At 34.3% G+C, this 21,746-nt stretch overlaps 1 protein-coding gene across 5 annotated transcripts in view; it reads right to left on the bottom strand.

The window, feature by feature from the left end:
• The window catches only part of DMD (dystrophin), a 2,219,276-nt gene that overhangs the window by 19,879 nt on the left and 2,177,651 nt on the right, over positions 1 to 21,746 (bottom strand). For all 5 annotated transcript variants that reach the window (XM_051991017.1, XM_051991012.1, XM_051991013.1 and 2 more), the window contains 2 exons: positions 13,136 to 13,379; positions 11,722 to 11,845 (listed from right to left, as the gene is read on the bottom strand). In XM_051991017.1, coding sequence (XP_051846977.1) covers positions 11,722 to 11,845; positions 13,136 to 13,379 — 368 coding nt within the window. The remainder of the gene's footprint in view (positions 1 to 11,721; positions 11,846 to 13,135; positions 13,380 to 21,746) is intronic.

Below are 21,746 nucleotides of genomic sequence, written 5' to 3'. Positions count from 1 at the left end.
ACAATATCGTTGTCGAAGTGTATAATGATCTCCTGGTTCTGCTTATTTCACTTAGCATCAGTTCATGTAAGTCTCTCCAAGCCTCTCTGTATTCATCCTGCTGATCATTTCTTACAGAACAATAATATTCCATAACATTCATATACCACAAGTTACCCAGCCATTCTCAAATTGATGGGCATCCATTCATTTTCCAGCTTCTAGCCACTACAAACAGGGCTGTCACAAACATTTTGGCACATACAGGTCCCTTTCCCTTCTTTAGTATTTCTTTGGGATATAAGCCCAATAGAAACACTGCTGGATCAAAGGGTATGCACAAATTGATAACTTTTTGGGCATAATTCCAGATTGCTCTCCAGAATGGTTGGATTCGTTCACAACTCCACCAACAATGCATCAGTGTCCCAGTTTTCCCGCATTCCCTCCCCCTCCAACATTCATCATTATTTTTTCCTGTCATCTTAGCCGATCTGACAGGTGTGTAGTGGTATCTCAGAGTTGTCTTAATTTGCATTTCTCTGATCAATAATGATTTGGAACACACTATCATATGAGTGGTAATAGATTCAATTTCATCATCTGAAAATTGTCTATTCATATCCTTTGACCATTTATCAACTGAAGAATGGCTTGATTTCTTATAAATTTGAGTCAGTTCTCTACATATTTTGGAAATGAGGCCTTGATCAGAACCTTTAACTGTGAAGATGTTTTCCCAGTTTGTTGCTTCCCTTCTAATCTTGTTTGCATTACTTTTGTTTGTACAAAGGCTTTTTAATTTGATGTAATCAAAATTTTCTATTTTGTGATCAGTAATGGTCTCTAGTTCATCTTTGGTCACAAATTTCTTTCTCCTCCACAAGTCTGAGAGATAAATCCTATGTTCCTCTAATTTTTTTATAATCTCGTTCTTTATGCCGAGGTCATGGACCCATTTTGATCTTATCTTGGTATATGGTGTTAGGTGTGGGTCCATGCCTAGTTTCTGCCATACTAATTTCCAGTTATCCCAGCAGTTTTTATCAAATAATGAATTCTTATCCCAAAAGTTAGGATCTTTGGGTTTGTCAAACACTAGATTGCTATAGTTGACTATTCTGTCTTGTGAACTTAACCTTTTCCACTGATCAACAAATCTATTTCTTAGCCAATGCCAAATGGTTTTGGTGACTGCTACTTTATAATATAATTTTAGATCAGGTACAGCTAGGCTACCTTCATTTGATTTTTTTTTCATTAATTCCCTTAAGATTCTTGACTTTTTATTGTTCCATATGAATTTTGTTGTTATTTTTTCTAGATCATTAAAATATTTTCTTGGAAGTCTGATTGGTATAACACTAAATAAATAGATTAGTTTAGGGAGTATTGTCATCTTTATTATATTCGCTCAGCCGATCCAAGAGCACTTAATATTTTTCCAATTATTTAAGTCTGACTTTATTTGTGTGGAGACTTTTTTGTAATTGTGCTCATATAATTCCTGACTTTCCTTTGGTAGATAGATTCCCAAATATTTTATGGTATCAACAGTTATTCTGAATGGAATTTCTCTTTGTATCTCTTGCTGTTGGGTTTTGTTGGTGATGTATAAAAATGCTGAGGATTTATGGGGATTTATTTTGTATCCAGCTACTTTGCTAAAATTATGAATTATTTCTAATAGCTTTTTAGTAGAATCTCTGGGGTTCTCTAGGTATACCATCATATCATCTGCAAAGAGTGATAGTTTGGTTTCCTCATTGCCTAGTCTAATTCCTTTAATATCTTTCTCGACTCTTATTGCCAAGACTAGTGTTTCTAATACGATATTAAATAATAATGGTGATAGTGGGTAACCTTGCTTCACTCCAGATCTTACTGGGAAAGATTCCAGTGTTTCCCCATTGCATATGATGCTTACTGATGGTTTAAGTATATGCTCCTGACTATTTTAAAGAAAAGTCCATTTATTCCTATGCTTTCAAGTGTTTTTATTAGGAATGGATGTTGGATTTTATCAAATGCTTTTTCTGCATCTATTGAGATGATCATATGGTTTTTGTTTGGTTATTGATATAGTCAATTATGCTAATAGTTTTCCTAATATTGAACCAGCCCTGCATTCCTGGTATAAATCCTACTTGGTCATAGTGTATTATCCTGGGGATGATTTTCTGTAATCTTTTTGCTAATATTTTATTTAAGATTTTAGCATCAATATTCATTCATTAGGGAGATTGGTCTATAATTTTCTTTCTCTATTTTCAGCCTACCTGGTTTAGGTATCAGTACCATGTCTGTGTCGTAAAAGGAGTTTGGTAGGACTCCTTCAATCCCTATTTTTTCAAATAGTTTATTTAGCATTGGAGTTAATTGTTCTTTAAATGTTTGATAGAATTCACATGTAAATCCATCTGGTCCTAGGGATTTTTTCATAGGGAGTTGATTGATAGTTTGTTCTATTTCTTTTTCTGAGATGGGACTGTTTAGGATATTTACTTCTTCCTCTGTTAGTTTGGGCAAGCTATATTTTTGGAGGTATTCTTCTATTTCATTTAAGTTGTCAAAGTTATTGGCATAAAGTTGGGCAAAGTAGCTCCTAATTATTGCTCTAATTTCCTCTTCGTTAGTGGTGAGTTCTCCCTTTTCATTTTTAAGACTAACAATTTGATTTTCCTCTTTCCTTTTTTTAATCAGATTTACTAAGGGTTTGTCTATTTTGTTGGTTTTTTTCATAGAACCAACTTAGTTTTATTAATTAATTCAATAATTTTTTTATTTTCAATTTTATTGATCTCTCCTTTTATTTTTAGAATTTCAAGTTTAGTGTTTGACTGAGGGTTTTTAATTTGTTCCTTTTCTAGCATTTTTAGTTGCAAGCCCAATTCATTGACCTTCTCTTTCTCTACTTTATACAAACAGGCCTCTAGAGATATGAAATTTCCCCTTATTACCGCTTTGGCTGCATCCCATACATTTTGGTATGATGTCTCATTATTATCATTTTCTTGGGTGAAGTTATTAATTATGTCTATGATTTGCTGTTTCACCCAATCATTCTTTAGTATGAGATTATTTAGTTTCCAATTATTTTTTGGTCTACTTTCCCCTGGCTTTTTGTTGAATGTAATTTTCATTGCATCGTGGTCTGAAAAGGATGCATTTACTATTTCTGCCTTACTGCATTTGAGTTTGAGGTTTTTATGTCCTAATATATGGTCAATTTTTGTATAGGTTACATGAACTGCTGAAAAGAAAGTGTACTCCTTTCTGTCCCCATTACATTTTCTCCAGAGATCTATCATATCTAATTTTTCTAGTATTCTATTTATCTCTTTGACTTCTTTCTTATTTATTTTGTGGTTTGATTTATCTAATTCTGAGAGTGCAAGGTTGAGATCTCCCACTATTATAGTTTTGCTGTCTATTTCTTCTTGCAGCTCTCTTAATTTCTCTTTTAAGAATTTAGATGCTACACCACTTGGTGCATATATGTTTAATATAGATAGTGCTTCATTATCCATGCTACCCTTTAGCAAGATATAGTGCCCTTCCTTATCTCTTTTAATTAGATCCATTTTTGCTTTAGCTTGATCTGAGGTCAGGATGGCTACCCCTGCTTTTTGACTTCACCTGAAGCATAGTAGATATTTTGCTCCAACCTTTTACCTTTAACCTGCATGTATCTCCCCGCTTCAGGTGTGTTTCCTGTAAACAACATATTGTAGGATTCTGGCTTTTAATCCATTCTGCTAACCGCTTCCTCTTTATGGGGGAGTTTACCCCGTTCACATTTATGGTTAAAATGACCAATTCTGTATTACTTGCCATCTTGTTAACCCCGGTTAATGCTTTTCTCTCTTCTTTCCCCTTACCCCCCTTCCCAGTATTAAGTTTGTGAGCACTTGCTTCTCACAGCCCTCCCTTTTTAGTATCCCTCCCCCCGCCTTAGAGTTCCTCCTCCTATCTTACCCCTTTCCCTCCCAGTTTCCGTATTCCCTTCCGCTTAGCTTATTCCTTCCCTTTTCACTTTTCCCTTCTCACTTTTCAATGAGGTGGGAGAAGTTTCACCATAGATTGAATATGTCTAAAATTTTTCTCTTAAAGCCAATTCTGAAGGCAGTAAGATACCCACTATATTCATCCCCCTCCATTCTTTCTCTCAGATATAATAGGTTTCCTATGCCTCTTCATGAGATGTGGCACCCCCTTTTCTGGTACAATGTCCTTTCCACATCAGTTTCTAGAACAAGATATACATGTATTCTTTATACATCTTTATAGTCGAAATATAGTTCACAAGATTAATCTTTACCTTTTTAGATTTCTCTTGAGTTCTATATTTGTAGATCAAACTTTTTGTTAAGTTCTGGCTTTTTCATCAAAAATAGGTGAAATTCACTTACTTTGTTGAATGTCCATCTTCTTCCCTGGAAAAAGATGCTCATTCTAGCTGGGTAAGTTATTTTTGGTTGCATACCAAGTTCCTTAGCCTTTCGGAATATCATATTCCAGGCCCTTCGATCCTTTAATGTGGATGCTGCTAAATCCTGGGTGATCCTTATTGTGGCTCCTCGATACTTGAATTGGTTTTTTAGCCGCTTGCAGTATTTTTTCCTTCGTCTGAGGGTTTTGGCATTTGGCCACTATATTCCTTGATGTTTTGATTTTAGGATCCCTTTCAGTAGGTGATCGATGAATTCTTTCAATGTCTATTTTACTCTCTGTTTCTATGACTTCTGGGCAGTTCTCTTTGATTAATTTCCTGGAAAATAGTGTCCAGATTCCTTTTTTCATCATGCTTTTCTGGGAGTCCAATGATTCTCAGATTGTCTCTCCTGGATCTGTTTTCCAGGTCTGTTGTCTTCCCCAGAAGGTATTTCACATTCTTTTCCATTGTTTGATTTTTTTGGATTTGCTTGACTGATTCTTCTTGTCTCCTCAAGTCATTCAATTCCAATTGTTCAATTCTGATTTTCAATGAAGTATTTTCTTCACTCACTTTTTAAAAATCTTTTTCTAATTGTCCAATTGAGTTCTTTTATTCTATGGAATTTTTTCCATTTCGCCAATTTTGTTTTTTAAAGAGCTGTTTTCTGTTTCCAGTTCACTAATCCTGTTTTTCAAGGATTTTATTTCTTTATCCAGTCTCTCTTTAGATGAGTGGGATGACTTCTCCAGGCTCTTTTGCCAAGCTTCCCTCTCCTTTTCCCATTTTTCTTCTAGCTCCCTTGTGAGAGCCTTTTTAATTTCCTCCATGAGATTCATCTGTGCTGAGGAACAGATGATCCCCTACTTTGGGGATTCACCTGGAGACAGTCTGTCTCCAGTCTCCCCAGGATTTAGAGTCTGCTCTCTATCCGGATAGAAGCTGTCAAGGGTTAAAGTCCTCTTCAATTTTTTGCTCATTTTGTCAAAAAATCAAAGACAAACTAGCAAAGAAACAAAAGAAAAAACCCCTGAATGGAGGCTGCTTTCTTTGGCGGGGAGGGGCTGGGTGGTGTTACCGAGCTTCCTCTACAGACTGCGGGGGCAGCAGTGAGACACTAGCCCGACTGTGCTGCGCCTGTGCTCTGAGATCCCAGAACATGCTGAGTCACTGTGGGGGAGGGGTGGCCAGGTCCCGAGAGACTCCAGCTGTTTGGGGTTGTATTCTTCACCCCCGGTGTTTTTAGCTTCTCTGCTGGGCTACTGACTTGCTGCCAGGGCCAAGTATCCAGTCCTGTAGCGAAGCTCTCCCCGCAGAGACAGCTGCAATCACTCCCCACCCCCTCTCCAGTCTGCTCCTGTGCCCTCACTGCAGCTGCCCGCCGCCTGCACCCAATCTAAAACCGTCCCAGCCCTCCAGTAAAGACAGACCTTTCTTGGCGAATCTCAAGGATGGCTTCTCTTGGTAACTATTTGTGGGTTTTTTTTTCAGTCAAGCATTAATTCAGAGGCTTGTAATGAAATGGATAGTGAGAGAAAACGCGGAGCTTACACAGCTGTGAGCCTCCTCTCCGCCATCTTCAATATATTAAGAATTATTAAAGAAAAGTTAAGATGTCCTGGGATCCTATAAGATTCACATATCTTTTAAAGCCATACATTAAGAGAATTTAATGTAACAATTTCATTCTCTTCCATTTTAATTTCCTCTTTTAATTCAATTCTCACAACTCTGTAGGCCCTATTTTGCCATAAAAGTCTTATAAACTCCTAGGGTTTTATCCTTAAATACTATTACATGAATAAATAAGTGGCAGAAGTAATTAATTTATCAGAATTTTTTTCCTTTTTGGTATGAAATTTTATTTTTAAAAATTATTTATAGGAAACTTGCATTTATTTCCACAACACTAAGAGCTGAGAGGTATGTGGAAAATAATTTCATAAATTTGGCAATTTTCAATTTTCAAAATGATGATAAAAAAGATAAAACACAACATTTCCCTCACCCAACCAAATATAATGTTAATAATTCTATGAATATGAGCAACAATGTCTCTGTGTCAGTTTCTCTTGTAAAATTGATAGAGCAATATCTTACATGAGGGTTGTGAACTTCTAAGGAGATGATGGATGCAAAGTGCTTTTCAATCTTCAAAATACTATTATATAAATATCAGTTATTATTTTTTCTATATTTAAAATATATAGAATGATTTCTGATTTGAGATATCTGTATCATTGGCTATCTGCCAAATATCTTACTAGGACATATAAAGGACAATTCCATCCTCCATGTACCATATTGTCCATTTATATATTTTAGTGCATCACAAAAATCTCTGCATTTGTGGTCAGAGGATTTGGACCTAATAATGGTTCAACTATTTATTATCTATGTCACATCACTTGATCTCTCTAGCCCTCCTTCTTTCATCTGTAAAATCAAGGGAAAAGACTCAGTTAACTTTAAACTCCAGCTTTAAATCTCAATAATTTCTCAAATATAAGTTTTCATTGTAATCACTATCATAAGGAGAATATCTACCCCATGCAGCTTATGTTTAGTTTTTCTTAAATGTGACAGAAACCATTCTCAAGATTTAATTGATTTAAAGAATCACTGACTTAGCTTCCTGGTGAACTAAGGACAAAAGACATCTTATAGAGCCAGTGACTTCTCAGGTTCCTCATCCTTCCTTCCTGGAATAGGCCTAGGGCTAATGCAGAATCACCACTATATCCTTTCTGAACATCATTTCTTTGTGTTGGCTAAATAAACTTTTTTCTTAAATGGCAGTTAGTCTATGATTATTTTATTTTGTTCTAATCTTGTTTCTGAACTAAAATACTATGACTTTATCAGGTATGATCTTGAATGACCATATTCATAAAATAAGTTTTATGGCTGCAAGTTCAGGACCAGGGAATCCCCAAAATTAGGTCCTATTCATTTCACAAAGACCAATTCTTTAAAAGTCTGTTTCTAGAAGGTTAAAATTTCAGTATACTTCTGAAGAATATCTGAAAATAATATGTCACTCTGGACAATATATAAATATTCAGTGGATTAAAAAATGCTTGAAAAATAAAATTTCCAATAATCAATTTAGTTTTTTTTCCCTAATTTCTTGAAAAATGTTGGGAATCCAGATGTTAACTCTATACATACATTCCTAACTCACTTCCTGCTACCTCTGATGTACCCTATCATGAAGTAGTTTTGAATTGTATGTGAAAAGGAATTTCTTAAGTGTTTGCTAAATTCTGGCATATGAGCAGAAAGTTGAGACAATTTTCATTCTCAAATTCTAGTAGGAAGACAGAACACAGAAAAGAAAATTCAGCTGCAATGTTGATGGCAAAATCCAAGAGTTCTAACCTTCTATAGGTAAGATCAGAAGATAGTATCCAGGGGAGTGCAAGATGCAAAATGAGGTGGCTGATGATCTCAAAGATCATCGAAAAAATGTTCATTAAGGTCTCTTTTAACTCTATCTTTATGATCATGTGACCAGAAGTTTGGGGGATTAGTCAGGAAGATTAGAGGAAGTGATATGCCATAAAGATAGCAGTAGGTATTTGGTTACCATAAAAGCAAGTGAAATATTAGGCACTTAATTACTGCCATATACATCCTTATACAACTGCCATATAAGAGATATAATATAAAATCTTATTGAACAATTGACCCAATCACCCCAATAATATTTTTCTCCTAATGTTGTTTTTGTCCCAAGTCTTTCTCCCTACTCCATAATGTAATACTAGGTGTAAACAACATGTTGTTGCTACAGTATTTGAAACCCTATTAAATAGAAGGATAAGTATGAGATTTGAAGATCTATTAGATTGGATAGGAATAGGCAGTGGGCCTGTGATTTCTCTTGAATGAGGAAGTTTCCTCTTCCAAAGCAGAGCATTTTTTTTCCCCTAGAGAGCTGCTAAGAATCACAACCTGCTAATGTCAAAGGTAGATCTTGTGATCTCAGGTCTACTTGGTTCAATAGTCAGCTCTCCAGCCTTGCTGGACACCTTCTCTTTTAACTGGAAATCCTATTAAGAGCTCCAGATGATTCTACTAAAAAATATCCCTCTCTTATCAACTTGTTTTAATGAAGGCTTAAAAAATGAAAAATTTTAAATTAAGAACTGCAAGTTTGAGTGTTAGCTAGTAGTTTGATAAGAGTATGATAAATAATGTTTGAAGTAAGAGAAAAAAGAAAATGGGAGAGATTGCCAATAGGGAAAATCTTAGGTAAGTCTTCTCAAAGATGAAACAGCTTCAGGCCATGCTAAAGAGAAGGTACCATGACTGTCTTATTCACCTTCTCCCAAAGTAATCACTGACTCTGTATAATTTAGATAAAAATGTAGTTTTATTTATGTTTTATAGATAAAAATGAGTTCTATAGCTCTATGAGAAAAAAAAGTGGCATTACCACTATTGTGTTTTTACCACTTAAGCAAGTTATTTTCTGGGGAAAAAAGATGTATGAGCAAATAATTAAATCTGTCTTGGAGTGATTAAGCCCACAATCTCTATTTCTTTGGATCATTGATTTAAATCATATATTATGTTCATAACCAATTTTCTCCTTGGTGTGTGCTATTACCTTATCATCAGCTTCTCCAGAAAACATTCTTTAGCTTCAATAACACATTTTTCCCAACAGAATTTTTGGGGAAGCATCTTACATAAAGATATATTATATGAATTCTTCAATCTTGTACACAGTTATGCTGCTAAATATAAGGTGGCCATTTTTCAAATAGCAGGGGGAAGAACCTGAAACATAACTGAATTGTCACGATGCATTACTGAACATGGTGTTCAAATGGTTTTAAAGCTGTTTTTGAGCATGTAGTCTCTGCTCACATGTACATGAACTGCTGAAGTCCAGGTAATACTTGAAGAATAGTAGCTATTTCATTAGATTACATAGTAGTATAAAAATAACTTCCTAATACGTGGGAAGAATATTTAGGAATGCTGTCTTACAGTAAGAGTACAAAACAGCAAATCCCAGCATTGCAAAAACCGTTCCCCAGTGACAAATTGCATTTATTTACTTATTTGTTCCCTTCCTTGTATAGGCTGAAAGTTTATTTGGGGTACTTGGGTTATATACTTGGGAAAAATAACTAACATTCAGTTTTTTCTTCAAGTAAAATTACAAATGTGTCAAATGAATGTTAAGTTGAGGCGGCATTTCTATAGAACAGCTATAATAGAAAGATCATTATTTGAGGACAGGTATGACTCAGGCTGGGCTAGAGATTCAGACTTAGACCATAAAATGGGGAAAAGGAGGAGAATTCTATACCTATAAGAAAGAACAAAAAGCATATAATTCCTAAAGTTAAAAAGATAGAAAATCAGATAAATAAGTATTCTCTTTCATCTCTACATTCATTACAAAAATCAACAATGCCAGATTAGAAAATTCCTCCAGAGATGTCTTCAAAAGCAACTTCCTTTGGATTGGACCTTTTATACTTGAGGTAGCAAAGAAGCTTGCAGCTAGGTGTTGCAGTGTCAAGAAATCCTGAGTTCAAATTTGCCTTCAGAAACCTACTAGGTGTCCCTGGGACAGTCATTTAACCCTATTTGCCTCAGTTCTTTATTTGTAAAATGAGCTGAAGGAAATGGCAAACCACCTAAGTATCTTTGCTAAGAAAACACAAATGAAAAAGATTGAACCACAAAAACAAAAAAGCCATGTATGTAAACGAAGATCTCAAGAAGAGACTCCTTGTTGTCTTAAGGAGAAACCAACTCAGGCTACATAAAACAGGTCCTACTGATGTCACAACAATTAGACTTGGAGTCAGAAGTCCAGCTCTTTGATTCCAACTTGATTGTTCATGTTAGCATTTGACTTTACCTCTCATTTTTCTTTTGGTCATACAAAATGATAATTTTACCATCTGTATGGAGTTGTAAACAATATTTCTATATTGTTGCAAATGGGGTACAGCATATTTCTTTGAATAGGTCACTTAAACATTTTTTGAGGTTTGGCTCTCTCCTTCTGATAGAAATAGAGCCTACAATGTCTGTATTACTTGTCCCATTGTTGTTGTGAGCCTCAAAGTAAGTTCATACAGAATTAATTTATCCTCTGGAAAAAATGCAATCCCTTTCACTGATTTGTAGACCTTAAAGAGCTTTACAAATTTCAGTTATGATGATGAAATTCCTTGGTAAATTACAAAATTCCATAAAAATTTTTTCACTTTTACTTTTGTCTTCATTTAAAACTCTGCCACTTAACTATTAATTATCTAAGAGGAAGTTCCAGAAAACATTAATACCTTAGACTTCTAATCTATAGGCTCTAAACAGTATACTCTTTCTCCTACTGCCATTAGGTTTTAATAATTCGTGTTTTTGAGCATCAAGCACCCTGAATACCACTTATAAAATATGCATGTAGTAAAAATTTTTTCAAATATTTTTATTTGCAGAATAAGACAGATACATATCCTATCAGTATTTTGAAAGTGTAGAACTTTTTAAGTGTTTGACATTTTTGACATGTACTGTGGATGTTGTTAATAGTCTTTTTTTAAAACTTCATTAGTGTGAGAAATTTTTCTCTACAGCTGTACAATTATGTCTATAACTTGATAGTTCAGAGAGTTTCTCAGAGCCCTAAATTACAGTTTGTATGTACCAGAGGTCTGACAAATCATTTAATCTCTAAAGTTCCTCATGTAACTAAGACTGTCATGAAATATAGTTAGTGCATCTGTATGGGTGAAAGGCGCTTACTCACTGGTTGTGCCCTGGTTAATAAAACTATAGATTCAATAAAAAAATTAATAAAATAAATTTTAAAATCTACTTTAGGTTTATGTTTCCATTTATAAAAAAGCTAGTTTCTGGTCACACATAGATGGAATCAAAGCAGAGGGTCAGAAATAGCCTCCATCTCTTCTAAACCAATAGGATTTCATTTTCTGAATATTAGTAGAGTGATACAGAGGAATAAAGGATAGACACAGATACAAGCTAATACAACCAAATTCTGGTATTGTCTATGTTACTAATGAAGTGTGGGACTTGCACCATCATCTAATCATTCTGGGCCATGGATTCATCATTATGTTAAATGGGGTTATATTAGACAAAGCCCTTTTTGTCTGTAAGATTTTATGTTCTAAGACTGCTTTGTGGGGGGAAAATCCCTTATTAGGTCATTAAAATTAAAAAATTCAAGTTTTTACTATTTCTAATGAAGATTGATTTCAACAGATGTTATTACACACATACATACACGCAATATAAATGCTAGTACTTACCCATGGTTTCTGAAGTCTGACTGCCAACTACTCGAAGCAGCATTGGCTGACTGCTATCTGACCTCTGTAAAGAGGTGGAAGGAGAGGATACTGTTGTGCCATTCACCTTGGCCTCTGCCTGGGGCTGAAGCATTAGAAAGAAAAGAAATATTTCACAGAAATGGACATATACATACACACAGAATTTTTTTGCTCTGACAGAGAAAATAAATTAGATCAAAGAAACTATATTTTTAAAAAAAGTAACTATAAAATTTAATCTTAAGAGTTAATTTATCCCAGTGTAAAAAAGATCCAGTCTTTAACAAAATGCAAGAAAAATGAGAATGGAATACATAAAAACCATTAAATGTAAAACTAAAAAGGAACACATGTAAATTAAGACATCCCAGAAGACTTAAAGACCTAATAAGGGACAGGGAAGTAAGTGTTCACAGTAAAAAAGAAAAATGTCAACAATGATGTTGCCCATTTTGTCAACTGATAAGATATGCAGGCTTTATCTGCAAAGCTATTTTGGTTTAAAGTACCTAATGAACAGAGATTATGTACTGCTAGAAGTACAATGAATGTTCTCCAAGAATATTTTTTAAACCTTTTTTTTTTTTTTTTTAAGGGATTAAAATGACAACAAAAACAAGAGAACATAAACATAGTTATAAAATTTAGGAACGAATACTACCATACCCAGAGGAATACAGACACTAAAGCCTTTATGTGGGGCACATTTTAAAATTAGAATACAATGTTGGAGTGGTCTAAGAAATACATGGACGATTTTCATAGTAATTCTTTTATCCTCACATTCCCCAAACCTTTAATCTCAATGAAAATTTGGTGTCAGGAGATAAATTTGTAGGAGAATTAGACTCTTGTAAGTGAACTTACTAAGCCCACAGTGTTATGAGTTTAAAAATGTTAATATTCACTAATATTCAATATAAATCTCTACTCCATCAGGATAATGTTTAGGTTTCTATACCATGTTTATTCCCACCTTCATGTTGTACTCATTACCCTTCTCAATATTTAGACTGCCAACTTCCTCTTCAAAATTTTTCTTGACAGAGCCAAACAATAATGAACTCTATCTGCCCAACTCACTTTTGTACCCAATTTCTTTACCAGACTTAATTACATAGCACCTGGCTCATAAATTATTTCATGCTTGTGTACATCTTGTTCTTCAGCTGTGATTCTAAGTTCCTTATAGAAATAGCCTCTGTCTTATATTTCTTGGGTAGCCCATAATACTAGGCACATAAGAAGTGCTCAAAAAATATTCCTTGACTCACTTACTTTATAAACAAATCTTTGTTTATAAACAAGATTTATAAATCAAGTTGTTAGTTTTGCTTTGAGAGAGGGGAATAAAGACACCTTAAAAATTCTAAGTATTAGATCTGGGTCTCACTTGTTCCAGTAGCTGTCTTAGTCTATGCAGCTGTGACTCCAGCTGCTTATTATGATCCTCCAGGATCTGCATCCTGGCTTCCAGGCGGCCTTTGTGCTGGCGCAGTAGCTTGGCTTCTGCAATGAGCTCAGCATCCCGGGGACTCTGGGGAGAGATGGGCATCATCTCAGGAGGGGATGGCAGTGGGGACAGGCCTTTGTGTTCATGCTGCTGTTTCAGTCGATCATATTCTGCTTGTAGATTCCTGTTGGCAAAGAAATAAATCACAAACTGTTAGCAACTTTAGCAAATTTTGCAGGCACTAATAGAGAAACCATTTTGAAAAATGCCTGTTATGACAGCAAGGACAAAGATGGTTTCCTAGAAGATGAAATTATCAATGCTAAAAGACAGGTGGATGACAAATTTTGCGCTATCATTTGCCTAATAAGTATAGATTGTATTCTAATGTTTTATGTCTACCAAAAGTCTTTTGAGTGTCACATTTATAAAACAAATAGGTACCTCATCAAAAACAAAACTCTACCACTCTAAATTTCCTCTTAATAAAACGTTTTGTTAAAAAAATACATACAGATATACAACTTATTTTCTACGCTTATTTACGGTTCCAATCTTCCAAATTACTTAAAACTAAAACTTAGTAGATCTAAATGAAATGAACCATATATACCAAATTCTATCTTCATCCACAACAACCAAATTGGCTTATGTGAACTTTCCAGCTCATTCTAACTTGAGCTTCATCTTTTTTCTTCAGTCCTTGGGATGGGACTAGCAGTTGGACCAAAGATTTTAAGAAGCTAGCAATGGCTCAAGAGATATAAATCTTGGCTAGCAACCTGATGAAAATACACTTCATGAATTTAATTATCAATTTAAAATGTATGTCTTTTCTCTTACAAAACATTCTATATCTGTTTCATAAAGGTCTTGCCGAATGATGTTTTATGGGGAAGGCTAAAGATTTTATATTTATATTACTAATGGTTGATGTCTATTATTACCACAACTATTAGTTTTTTTTAAGATGGCAGAAATTATTTTATTATCAAAAAGTTTGAGCTTCGGGCAAGTCTTTGCTAATTATACATTTAAGAAATATACTTACATGTTTTAAGAGGTATAATATTTAAAATTATATTATAAGCCTTAATCTTATAGACATCTTATCTGAAACAGTTTCATTAACTGCCATAAATAATGTACTACAATCTAAACTTCTTAAGGGCAGATTTACATCTCCTCCGGCTTTCAGCCCAATGCATTACATACAGAAGATATTTAAGTTCGTTACAGAATATATACAAAATATATTTTGTTTAGGAAAACACTATGATATGATGCCTTCTTAAGATAAGGAAGCATAAGGTAAGCTTTGTTTGGCTGTTAATTTATTATGCTATTACTGAAACAGAAGTATTTTATTTTGCTCTCTTTGATATTATATGCCTACAATTAGTCTCTGTTGATTCCTTGAAATGTATTCATGAATTTTTTTTAATCAGGTGACTATATGTTAGAACCAAAAGAGAAATCCATAGAGAATCTATTTACATTCTTAATTATCTTATAAATTATATTTCTATGGTAGTTCCCCAAAGGACACTAATTCAAATTCAGTTTTCATGTCTTCTGCTATCACCTTTTCTTCTTGCAAGCAGTCATCCTAGAAAAAAGGATTTCCTTTCCATTATGTTTACTATTCTACACAGCTAAGAAAAACTCCCCTCAATCTACAGTTATGTAGCTGTATCTGATTACTCTTGTGTTATGGACATATGTCATCTAGATAAAGAACGTGTGTATGTGTGTGTGTGTGCGTGTGTGTGTATGTATGTATGTATATGTTTGAATCCCCAAATAATGAATGTAAAGAATGAAATGAACTATAAAATTATTGGAAGAAGCAAGGTCTATTTATTTGCCTGATATATATATGAAAACAACTTGGTCATTTTCCTTAAAAGTAAAAAAAAGAAAGCTTGATGAGGAAGGAAGGTTCCATCTAAAATTTTATTACTAAAGAAGAGATGTTACAACAATCTTCAAACATTTGGGTGAGCTCTGGGTAGTTTATGGTTGCCAATTTACCTAAAGGTAGTTGACCCAATTTTCAAACTAGGATTCCCTTGTCACTACTAATAGCATACTGATAATTATACTATCACTGAAACGTAGCCATTACTGACTTAAAGAAGCAGTATTTATTATATGTAATATACATATACACATAGAAAGCATATAACTATATAAGCCTTATCTTGGCACTCAAGAGCCTTTGTAATCTTGTCCAAATTCTCATTATCTTTAACTGCTTTACACATATTTTATGTTCTAATCTAGTTTAACTATCATTTATTCCCCTCTTCTGTTTGTTTTCCAAGGTATGCACCATACTGCTTTGTAATTTGTCTTCTCTTTCCATACCTTGCCATTTTTTTCCCCTGCTGGTATCATCTGAGACAAGGCTCAGGTCTTATTTCTTATATTTATTGAAGTCTTTCCTGGTCCTCCCATCCCTAAAACAATGTCTTCTTAGAATTCTCATAGTATTTTCTTTGTACTCCTGCCCCCACCTTTAAGCAGCTATGTTAGAATTCTCATTATACGGATATTAGATTGAAGTCTTTGAAGGGCCAGCTTTTATTTATTTATGGTAGCTCCATAATGTTTTGCATAGAGTAAATGTTTAATAAATATTTGCTGAATATAATTTATCCATTAAGACAGAGAAAATATAGCAAATATAAGAACTAGACAATTTATAGACTATGATAGCAACAACAATAAAAAATATCTAAAATACACCTTTCCAAAGCTATGAAAAATGTTCCTAAATAAGCAGAACAAAGTAAATGTTTTGGCATCAACACATTTGATTAACTGGAAATCTTGAATGAGACAAAGGATATATTCTGTTATCTGCAGACAAAATTCTGAAATATCACAACTCAAAACTTTGCCTTTTTCTATTTCCACTTCTCTTCCTCTCTCATCCAAACCTATTTTTCATGCCAGATAGAATTGGCTTTTGTGTGAATTTAAGTTGATGTTATTTCTTCCAGGTTTATTTGAATAATTTTTTCATGAGGCAGTTGGGGTTAAGTGACTCACCCAGAATCACATAGCTAGTATCAAGTATCTGAGACCAGATCTGAACTCATATCCTCCTGACTCCAGGACAGGTACCACCTAACTGCCTCTGTGTATTTGTATTTCAAATTTCATACTGAAACACAGAATAAAACACTTTGTTTTTTATTAAAGAAATTTCAAGACTGAGCAGGTAGAGGAGGTATTTTTATTACATTGGGAGGCCTTTATAATATCTATGAAACTTAAACAGCAATTTCCTTATAGAGAAGGTAAATTGCTTTAAGGGAATGAAGCCTTAGGATGGTTCAATGCTCCACAAAGAAAAACATTCAGTATATTCTAATAGAAAATAAAGCAGGTCTAATTCAAAAGCATCTATTGAAGTTGTCATACATTAAACCTTGAATTTTGAAGCTTTAAAAGTGCATTTGGAGGCAACTAGGTGGCACAGTGGATAGAGCACCAGCCTTGAAGTCAGGAGGACCTGAGTTCAAATCTGGTCTTAGACACTTAACACTTCCTAGTTGTGTGACCCTGGGCAAGTCACTTAACCCCAATTGCCTCAGCAAAAAAAAAAAAAAAAAAAGAAGAAGAAGAAGAAGAAGAAGATTCGAAAGTTGATTTATTTTTAAATGTGTTGATTTTGAGTAATGATTTTGAAAGGCCAGGATTTCCCTCTGTGCTTAACTACTCTATATAACATGGAAGGATTATCCAATTTCTCCCATCATCTTTTATTCTGTTGCATGTTGGTTTGTCTGGACAATTGTATCAAACTAAGACAAGACTCAAAAACAGGTTTTTAAACTTTTGTTGCATTTGAAATGGACTTTTGTGGCAGTCTGATGAAGCCTATGAACTCCACCTCAGAATAATATTTTTAAATGTATAAATAAAAAACCCAAGATTATAAAAAATGTCAATTATAATGAAATATAGTTATTAAGATATATAAAAGGTCAGAGGTATGAGGTTTCAAGAAATTCTGCAAAAATGATTACAGATTTTCTCATATCAGCTACACCTTTCTGAGGATACATGATTAATTTGTTGTTTTGGGACTATATTTTAATAATTGAACATGCCTAATGATTATTAGTCAGATCTACAGATTTGCCATAATACAATTTCTTTCTAGTTGTCCTTTATTTATTAGCATCTACTACATGCCAGATAGTATTTTAAGTCCTGAGGACACAAATGGAGGCCAAAAGGCAGTCTTGTCCTCAAGGAGGGGCATGATCTAAATGGGAGAGACAATAAGTAAATAAATATGTACAAACAAACTGTACATAGAATAAATAGGATATAATCTCCAGGAAAGGAACTAAAATTAAGAGGAGTTGCAAAAGCTTTCCTATTAGAAGAGATTTCAGTTAGATTTGAAGCTAGGAAATAAAGATGAGGAAGGAGGACACTCCAAGCATGGGAAAAAAACAGAGAAAATGCCCAGAATCAAGAGAATATTTTAAGTAACAGAAATGGGGCAAGTAAAAATGGATTGAAGAGTATCTGCCAATAGGTAAAGTGTAAGAAGATTTGGAAGGAAAAGTGGTGGCAGCCCTATGTTCTGAATGCATCAAATAGTGGATTCTTATTTGATTCAGAAAGTAATGGGGGCCATTGGAGTTTGTTTATTTTGAGTGTGTGTGTGTGGGGTGTATATGTGTGTGAGAGAAAGGGAGATAGAGATGGAGAGAGATATGATCCAACTTGTGCTTTAGGAAAATAAATTTAGTAGTAGAATGTAGAATGGATTAACATAAAGAGAGACCCATCAGCAAGCTATGGCAACATACCAAGCATGAGATGATGAGGGACTGCACCAGGGTGATATATTATCAGAGTAGAGAAGGGGGTATATTTGAGAGATGTGATAAAAGTAAAATGGAAAGTTCTTGACAACAGATAGGAGATGGTGGGATGAAAGATAGTGAAGAAGATACTTATTTTGCAAGTTTGGGAGACTGGGAGGACAATGGTGCCTTTAACAATAGTAGGGAAGTTTAGAAAGGGGGAGTATTGAGAGAAAGAAGATTAGTTTTATTTGAGTTTGAGATGATTACTGAATATTCAGTTGAGATCATTAATAGGCAGATGAAGATGTGAGACTGAAGGTTAGCAGTTAGGGCAGGAGAGATGGATCTGAAAGTTATCAGTATATGTCTTGGGGAGGAGAGAGGGAGAAAAATGTAGAACACAAGGTTTTGCAAAGGTGAATGTTGAAAAGTATCTTTGCGTGTATTTGGAAAAATAATACTACCAAAAAGTTTTTAAAAGGAAAAGAAAAGAAAATCATCAGTATAAAGGAGATAACTAAATCCATATAATATTATTTTTTAAACTTTTTTAAAGTATATCTTTCAGAATTAATTTTATCATTTCCTGATGGCAATATATGGGAAGCAGCTGGATTAAAAGATTAGGAATAGACAGTCTAAGTAGGTTCTGGGATTGAAGAAAGAAAAACCTAAGTTCAAATGCTGCCTCTGGGGGACATATGTGACCACAGTTAAGTCATATAACCTTTTTAAAACTCAATTTCTTTATTTGTAAAATAAATACCATACCAGCTCTCTTCTCTTATTGTAAAACTCAGATGAAGTAATGTATATAAAATGTTTTATATCTATTGAAGAGTGACAAATACCACTTATCCCTAGTGCCATTAAAAAAAAAAAAGATTAAGAAACAGCATGACTAATTTTTTTAATACCTTGTTCAGTCTACAGGTTTCTAATAAGACATGCTGTGATTTTTTTATAAGGAAAATAAACTGAGTGTAGCATTTCCAAAAATGGTACTTGGGCACTTGCTTTGGCTTTAATTCCCAGGGGAAAAATTGCTTTTTTGTTCTTAGTCAAGTAGCCAGAAGTCCTTACCATCTGTGATCAGTGGAGACCTATGATATTATTTGTGAAAACTATTATTGAAATGTTAGTGTCTGGTTCTGCAAACATATATTGTATCTAGGATATACTGCAACATATCTAACATATATAAAACTGCTTGCCATCTAGGGGAGGGGGTGGAGGGAGGGAGGGGAAAAAATCGGAACAGAAACGAGTGCAAGGGATAATGTTGTAAAAAAATTACCCTGGCATGGATTCTGTCAATATAAAGTAATTATTAAATAAAAATTAAAAAAAAAAATGTTAGTGTCTCTATGTTTTATGGAAATTCCCTTACAGATCATTAGTAATAATTTCTCATTAAATAAACTCAGCAAATTCAGTGTGATTTCATATTTATCATTTTCATCATGTCAAAAGAACATGAGCTGTTTAGTTAGAATTTGTTATTAATTGCTATATACTTATGTTGCATTTGATCCTAGTACTTGCTGAACTGCAATGAAGAATGAATAATCATTTTTAAAAAAGAAAATCAGTCAAAATCTGATATGTCACAGCATAAGTATTTCCTTAGTGAAAACAATATTCTTTTGTCAATCCTTATATCCAAGGTGAGCTTTAAATGTAGAAACAAAACAACAAAAAAATCCAAATCAACAAAGTCAAACAACAAATCAACAAGTCAGCCTAAGGGAGATGCTTAAGCAAGGTAGATCATAACTCCCTAGTCAAGTGACTTATGTCTTAAGAAGCATTTTAGTCTAAGGAAGCCCGATGGACATACAAATGAATAATACATCCAGTCACATTAAGGATCTAGCAAATGGAAACGTGAAGACTGTTTAAAAATCAAAACTTCAGGGAAAAAATTACAAGGGCATAAAGCAAAGACATAAAGTATATGCTTTGGGTATAACAAAACTATTATACTAACAAGTACTGCACTAATGTGGGAAAAGCATGAATTAAGATGCTGGTAAGACTATAATAGTGGGTCATTTACTCAGAGATATTCACTTTGTGGCAAACAAAATGAATTTCTTTAGTATTCATATACACGGAACTTTAAGCTTTTCTTACTTGTCACAAAAGGTTACCATATCAGTTGGTTCCTGCAGCCAGATCTATTTCATTTATTCAAAAAGGCTCCTTTGCTCTAGGTATATAGGATCAATGTGACAAATGAAGCCATAAAATTTCTCAGAAATGACCTTTCTGCTCAATGGCATTTTCCCATCCCCCATTATTTAACTGCAAACCTTTATAAATGAGGATACTCTGATTTAAATGTGGTCTAAGGGATTCTGAAAACTCACACCTCCTTTCCCTTAAAAAACAATTTACAGGTAAACAGTGTTTATCAGTTTGCCCACTATTAGGTATACTTTTATGCATAATAGTGATATGGAAATGATTCTGGGAATGTGAAGGTCATACCAAATAGATGAAAATTCTGGCAGCATTTACCTGGGCAGGAAATGTTGGTGTTTATAAGCCCAGCAGTACAATATATCTGCCTACCTCTGCTTGGAGGAGCTGAGCATAATAGCATTGGTTCACATCGCTTGCTTTGATTAGTCTCTTTCCGCCAATTGCCTCAAAATCTCTTCTCCGAGTCCATGCTCTCTTACATCCTTACATGCCTGTTGCCTCCTGAAATTCCAAATCTTTTCCCCCAAAATAGGTCCAGTAAACTTTTCCAGCAAAAGGCTCCCAAGTCACACCTAGCACAAGATTCCTATCTCCCAGACTATCTTTCTCCTCTCATAGAAGACTTTTATCAGTGGAAGCCCTTCTGAGCACCCAAGCAAGGCCTTTTTTCTCATTGCCCCCTACCCTTTTCCTCACCCACTGCCCTGTGGGCTCTTTTCTTTCTGAGATCATAGAGGTTATCTTCCCCTCATTGCTAGCTAATGATTTGACCTGGTCACATTCCCTTGCTTCCCTTCTTTCCCTTTCAGGTATTTCATATGTTAAAATGTAATCCCTCAAAAAATATTGATTAACCTGTAATTAGGGTGTTGTCAGGTTCTGTCTATAATATCCCATACACACTTATTCACTATAACGCCACTAGACTTCTGTCTTCCCCTTATCTACATTTAGAAAGTACATTTAGAAAATGTTTTGTGATCATTCTGCTGTCATACTGTTAATGTTTTTTATTGTTCTATTTAATCATATATGAATTTTTATTGTTTGGAAGTGTTTTGAGAAGCAAATAATCTCTTCAATTTTGGGTTTTTCCTAAATATTTTTTCAAATATCTCTTTTATTAAATGTCCTTGTTTCACATGGTTAAACTCAGATTTGCAGATATGTCATTCTGGACTGTAACCTGAACTCCACTGCTCTTTTTATATGTTGTTCTTTTCCACTCTGTGTCTTCTTTTATGGGAGCAGAATTATTCAGTTGTTTCAATCATATGGGACTCTTCATGCCCCTCATTTGGAATTTTCTTGGCAAAGATTTGCTGTTATCTTCTCCAGCTCATTTTACAGATGAGGAAACTGAGGAAAACAGGGGTAAGGGACTTGCCCAAGGTCACACAGCTAATAAGTGTCTGAGGCTATTTCTGCAGTCAGGTTATTCTGACTCCAGGCCTGGTACTCTATCCACTGTTCAGAGTGCCCAAGTAAAGAATATTTTAGTTATT

The sequence above is a fragment of the Antechinus flavipes genome, chromosome 3 (assembly GCF_016432865.1).
Source record: "Antechinus flavipes isolate AdamAnt ecotype Samford, QLD, Australia chromosome 3, AdamAnt_v2, whole genome shotgun sequence".
Classification (NCBI taxonomy): Eukaryota; Metazoa; Chordata; class Mammalia; order Dasyuromorphia; family Dasyuridae; genus Antechinus; species Antechinus flavipes.
The sequence above is the reverse complement of the archived record's forward strand: the minus strand, read 5'-3'. Positions and strand labels throughout refer to the sequence as shown.